The 6780-nt window shown below is 34.4% G+C and overlaps 1 protein-coding gene across 1 annotated transcript; it reads right to left on the reverse strand.

The window, feature by feature from the left end:
- Positions 1-1412: 1412 nt before the first annotated feature.
- LOC124892911 lies at positions 1413-3625 on the reverse strand. The gene is made up of 3 exons (XM_047404088.1): positions 3483-3625; positions 2651-2821; positions 1413-2161 (listed from the first exon to the last, which is right to left on the reverse strand). The coding sequence occupies exons 2-3, from the start codon at positions 2802-2804 to the stop codon at positions 1602-1604; spliced, it is 714 nt and encodes a 237-aa protein (XP_047260044.1). The 5' UTR covers positions 2805-2821; positions 3483-3625; the 3' UTR covers positions 1413-1601.
- Positions 3626-6780: the final 3155 nt, after the last annotated feature.

Consider the following 6780-nt stretch of genomic DNA (forward strand, 5'->3'; position numbering starts at 1 on the left):
AACAAGAAGAACCTGTTAGAGACTGCAATTCTGTAAGACACATGGTATTAGACACTATAGATAATGTATATTCCAGAACTTTGTTTTTACCTAGATGAAATTGTTAGAAGCAGTATCAAAGTCAATGAGCGCTTACAAGTTCGGAAATCTTAACGTATTAGAGGAGCTATAAAAGAGCCTGCTTTGGGTAGTTAGTTTAGGATCATGAATCTTCCCTGTGTTTTTAACGTGTCTCAGGATTCACGTGCCCTGTTATTTCTTTTGATGTGTGTTGTGTTGGTGAGTGTGTAGTTTATTGGTATGGACAAATGCAGTGCTTCCACAGCTTACTCTCCCTAAGAACCTTCTGAGAAGCACTCAGCATTGATGATGTCCTTAGACTTTATCTACTGCAATTAGCTCTTGGTGAAACACCTGGAGTTGGAGATTTCAAAATAGGAAATTGATATATCACCCTCTGAGCATTCAGAAAAGTTTTCAAGTTCAAGCCGGTTCAACATGAATTTCTTCAAACAATCAAAACAGCCATGACATTTTCTTTTTCACAACTTTGGTGAATTTGGTCTTCAGCCGTTGATCAATTTCTCAAACCCATGAATTATTTTGTTTTCAGGCTGGACAACTTGTTCTGTTGTTCGGGTACCTCTTCCTCCATAATAGTGTCTAGACCCTAGGAACTTTCTTCCTTCCTCATCATTACTGGCTACTGTGGGAGGAAAAATGATACTATTGGCTATGTAGTATTATTTAGTTACTTAAAATTCTAAGACAGCGTGAAAGATATATTAGACATCGGGAGAAGAGCTCTGCAGCCATTATAGCACGAGCGACATTGCTTGATATTCCATTTTCCTCCGTCTTTTACTTGTTAATACTTCTAATGATTAAGCAACGTGGTTCTTCTTGTGCTTGTGTCTAAAAGATGGCATCATTATCCGGTCAAGCCTATAAGGACCTTTCGCATAGCTAGGTAGATCAGTTGCCTAATGAAAAACTTGGTTTGACATAACCAAACTTGCCTTTGCCAGTGCATCCGCCACTTGATTTCCTTCTCTATAACAATGTTGAATGATGCGCCTTCATTGATAGTTTCTTGTAATAACCAAGGTACATCATACTTCCTTTGTAGCATGTTGATTATTAAAAGAGAATATTATTGAAGTTATGCTCCTTGCACCACTTAAGACCGATCATAACAGCCTGTCTCTGCCAGATTGCTGCTACCAGTTCCAAGAGGTGGTTGAAACGCCATGATCAGATTACCAAGAACGACAAGGGATCATTATATATCTGGGCACCAGCATCATTTGTGAAAGTTTGGTGGTTTTTCCATCAAAGACAATTGGTTGGCTATTCTGTTTCACCAGTAAAAAATATATAATAAAACATAAGACAAACAAAGGCATCGAAAAGTCCAAAATATACTCGCACCTAGATTAAATGACAAAAACTGAATCAGTTCATCCCATGGCTCTCCGTTGATACGGTTACGCAATGGTAAGGGCATAAAATAAGCTAGAACAAATGTGAATCAAAGACTCCTAATTTATTTATGATACTGTAAAATTACATGAAATTTGCCCTCTCTAAACACCTTCACATCAGCAAGGCAGCTGCTCCAACTCCTTTGTACTTTTACCATGCTCAGGTAATTCAGGAGCAGAATACATCATGTATTTACAGAAACATAACACAACACAGAAGCTCAAAGCCAACGCTCTAATTAACAACTTTCCGTTCACAATATAAAAAGGAATCTGCAATACTAATCCTAGCAATACGTCTTTTACTCCAATATCATACGCTATGTGCATGAAGTGCGCGCAGCCATAGACATACATGGTGAAGCCAAGCAGTAGATACAGATAACCATAATTGAACTCCAAAAGGTGATGCAACGCAGATGCCACTATCATAGGAATGACCTCGATCAAAAATATTGCCTCAGCACCAATTAAACGGAACGGCCTGTCGTAGTACCAATACATAACAAAAGACAGCACAACAAAATGGTTTATAATCCCACCAGATAAGAGAATCGGGCCGAGAACTTGCGAGATCTTGTAACCACGCAGACCATTCATTAAGTTTCTATATGCAAAGGCAATGCATATTGAGGGATTGCTAATAATTTGCACCCACAACAGTTCAATAAGAGGCCCTGAAATAAACACAAGAAGAAAAGGAATTCGGTATATCAAAGGAAATTACAAAACACGCATAATTGGAGAGAGCACACTTTTCACAAAAGTTCACCAGTTAATACACTAAAACAGAAGCAACTTTTCATCTCCAAACAATATCTGGCACCTAAGCTAGAAAAAAACCATAAAAAGCTAATCATTTTTTCCAAGAATGTTTAAACAACGAGTTTCGGTGAATATTTTGGCCTGTCATAACTGAAAAAAAGGGATAATGTAGTGTCTAGAATTAACCAAGCAAACTTTAATGTAACTATTCAAAAGTGACTTGAGAAAAGATTTATTTGTAACTTCTGACGTAGATTTCTTAACTTGACGCTCTTGTATTACCTCCGCTCAGAGACTATAATTACACACTGGCTACATATGCATTCCTAAAGTTTCAGCTTAATTTCATGTAGGTGATATATACTATTGTTTAAATAAACTCTTAGAGGTCAAAGACTTACCAACATAATTGGGTGGTGCATCAAACCATGGCACTTCACACCTAAAGTTGTTGACAAATGAAACGACAGCCTTCAAGGTTTGTGAGGAAACCTCCCAAGTGCGGAGGAACAGGCTACGGGGAGAGGCACAAGGAGGGACAACTTGTTCACCCATCTGTCTGGTTGCAGATACTGTCAATTGTCAAACAAGATATTACGTATACTTCACAATTAAAACGATATTACGTATACTTCACAATTAAAAAGATACTTCACTTCCTCAACGATTGCAATAAGAGAAATAATAACAAATGCAAGCAGTGGCGGAATCAAGATTCTAGCTTTTTAAAGTTACTACGTGTGCTAAACAAATAATTTGCACACATTCGATGAATTTCTTAATGACAAATGAAGGGCTTGTATAAAAGTTACTGATTCGACTGAATTTGCGATATATACAGGGTACCTCTGCCTCTACATGGACACACACACAAAAAAAAAATTCAAATAGATCAAATATTCACAATTTCAGTCCTATCAGCAAAGGCACCAAACGACTTTATGCCGTTACTTTATTTGTTTTCCTAACCGTAGTGTCAGAAATAGCTTCAGCACACCTCGACTAAATCAATAGGATACCTAACATCTCCCACCACCAACAGATAGAATCAGCTAGTGTTTTATTCCTCTACTATAATTCACCTTGCTTAATTATAGTAGTGGTAATGTCTTCATGAGCTTTACCCTCCCCACGGCCCACACTATACTTGTGCGATCACACTTGATACGTTGTTGTTGTATTATAATTCTTGTATTAATATAGATCAAACAATTTGAAAAATTATGCGCATACCTTGTTGATAGATCAAATAAATGGATTCTTCTGGGCACACCAACACGAATATTATCTCAATTTTTAATCCCAAAGTAAAAACCTAGATAGAACTTATGACCTAACTGTGTTTTGTTTTTTCATATAAAGAGAGGTTATATAAACCTATTTTTTCGGTACAAATTTATCCTATATCAATTAAAATCGGTTTTGATTCAAAAATCAAAATTATTTGGATTTACTATGTTCTCTAGTTTATATGTATCCATCTATATCTATATTCTATATATTTATATTTATATCTATATCTATTCTATATTAAAAGTAAAGAAGATTTTCTTATTATAATTAAACTCCAAGGTTAGGTACAAAATAATAGCAAAAAATCCTTTTTTTTCAAATAAAATCGGCAATTGACTTTTCCTTGAAAAAAGTTTCAAGTTTCAACATTATTTGAAATATTAATTTAATATTATTATTTTTTTTAGGAGGAAAGTTAGTCTTAGTAGAAATTAGAGGACTAATAGACGTAAGTTCAATTTGAAGAGGTCACCGCCTATCCACCTCTGTTAGTGAAACAATCATAATGCAACTAGACTTTGTTTCAATTTTGAAAATATTAACTAATTAAGGAAAAGGATAAAGAGTATTATGTACTTTGAGTCTTTGACATATCTCTTTCATAATATGCTTATAAACTATTGAATACTTAGCAAATGAATTAACGAAAGAGAAATTACTATTCTTCAAAGATGTATTTTTGTTAATAAAAAATATTCTCAAAATAAGTAAATTTGACAATCAAGCTCTTCATAGCTAATGTGCTATTTCATATTAAATAGTGGCTAAATGTTAAATTAATTTTGAAATAGTGACTGTTTTTTCAATAGTGGCATAGATAAAATTATATAATTTACTACTTTTCTTAAATATAGCCTGAGACAGCTGAGCAATACATACATGGCCAACTATCCAGTCATTCAAGAGGTGGAAATTTTCTTCTTTAATAAGCAGAAAGAAGAGCAAATTCTAAGAGCCATTTTTGTTAGCATAAAGTCGCGGTTGAAGGTGGAAAGCAGTTACATAACCTTTCATCTTTTTCTTTTTATAAAATAAGCCACAATATTTCACTTTTTCTTTCTTCATAGAATTTTTTCTACTTTTATTTTAACATATATTTTCACTAAACTTACTATTCCATTTGAATGTAAACTAGACTTAAATAAAATAGATATAGATATACGTATAAATATATGGAATATAAATATAGATATAGATTTAAATAGATAAATATAGACTAGAGAATATATCAAATCCAAATAGTAACCTTTTTTTTTCCTTAATCAAAGCCGATTTTAATTGAAATAGGAATAGGATAAATTTGAACCGACAAAATAGGTTTATATGAAAAAACAAAACGCAGTTAGGTCATAAGTTCTATCTAGTTTGATAGTTTTTATTTTGGAATAAAAAATTGAGATAATATTCGAGTTGGTGTGCCCAGAAGAATCCATTTATTTGATCTATCAACAAGGTATGCACATAATTTTTCAAATTGTTTGATCTATATTAATACAAGAATTATAATACAACAACGTATCAAGTGTGATCGCACAAGTGTAGTGTGGGGAGGGTAAAGTTCATGGAGACATTACCACTACTATAATTAATCAAGGTGAATTATAGTAGCGGCATAAAACACTAGCTGATTCTATCTGTGTTGGTTGTGGGAGATGTTAGGTATCCTGTTGATTTAGTCGAGGTGCGCTAAAGCGATTTTAGACACTACGGTTAGCAAAACAAATAAAGTAACGGCATAAAAGTCGTTTGGTGCCTTTGCTGATAGGACTGAAATTGTGAATCTATGGCATTTGACATGCATCAATTGGAACTTCTCTTCTGAGTGTGAGTGTCTGTTGACCGTCACTGCATTGACATGCATAATTACATATGAGTGAGTGGGACATCCTTGTTGCGAGGGCACTTGAGTCATATTGCTAGCTATTGCTTTTTTCGGGCAGTGTAACTTGTATATATGAGTAATTGTCTGTTGCTAATATAATTTCCATAACTTGATCCCATTGTGTCACATTGTTGTGCTTCATGTTCATACACAGTTGGTTTTGAAAAATAAGATTGGAAGGGATGTTGTGTTTTGAGTTTAAGTGTTTGATCCATTTGAATTGTTTGCGTGTGTCCAGAGGTACCCTATATATATCGCTGTCAGCAACTTTTGTACAAGTCCAGTATTTGTCTTAAGAAATTCATCGAATCTGTACAAATTATTTATTTAGCAGATCCAGTAACTTTAAAAGGCTAGAATCTTGGTTCCACCCCTGGTTGCATTTGTTATTATTTCTCTTATTGCAATCGTTGAAGAAGTGAAATCTCTTGTTAATTAACGAACATATTCTTGTGAAGTATACTTAGTAACTTGTTTGACAATTGACAGTATCTGTAGCCGGATGGGTGAACAAAATGTCCCTCCTTGTGCCTCTCCCAGTGTTGGTATAAGTCTTTTATACCTCTAAGAGTTTCTTTAAACAATAGTACATCACATAGATGAAACTAAGCTGAAACATATGTAATCAGTGTGTTAAAGTCTCTGAGCGGAGGTAATATATACAAGTGCGTCAAGTTGAGAAATTTATGTCAGATGTTACATATCTTTTCCCAAATCACTCATGAATAGTTACATTCATTCTGGACACTACATTACAGTTATGACATGCGAAAATATTCACTTAAACTTCTTGTTTAAATATTCTTGAAAAAAATGATTAGCTTTTTATGGTGTTTTTCTAGCTTTGTTGTGAGATCAAATGCCAAAATTTCATTGTTGATATTGTTTGGAGACGAGACGTTGCTTCCTTTTTAGTGTTTGAACTGGTGATTTTTTGTGCAAAGTGTGCCCTCTCCAATTATGTGTGTTTTGTATTTTCGTTTGATATGCCGAATTCCTTTTTTCCTTGTGTTTCTTTCAGGGCCTCACCTTGAACCTAATGAACCTAATGATGTGTGGTGGCTTCTCCTTATTGACAGTCCCATATTATGCATGGCCTTTGCATTTGTAAACTTAATGGATGATCCGCGTGTTTGCAAGTTCTCGGCCCGATTCTCTTATTTAACCCATGTTGTTGTGATGTTTTTTGTTATGTATTGGTACTGCTTCCGTTTAATTGGTGCTCAGGCAATATTTTTGATCGAGGTCATTCCTATGATAGTGGCCTCTGCCTTGCATCACCTTTTGGAGTTCAATTATGCTTATCTTTATCTACTGCTTTTTTGTTTCATCCTATGGTCTTAAACTAAAGTTATA

The sequence above is a fragment of the Capsicum annuum genome, unplaced genomic scaffold (assembly GCF_002878395.1).
Source record: "Capsicum annuum cultivar UCD-10X-F1 unplaced genomic scaffold, UCD10Xv1.1 ctg5189, whole genome shotgun sequence".
Lineage (NCBI taxonomy): Eukaryota > Viridiplantae > Streptophyta > Magnoliopsida > Solanales > Solanaceae > Capsicum > Capsicum annuum.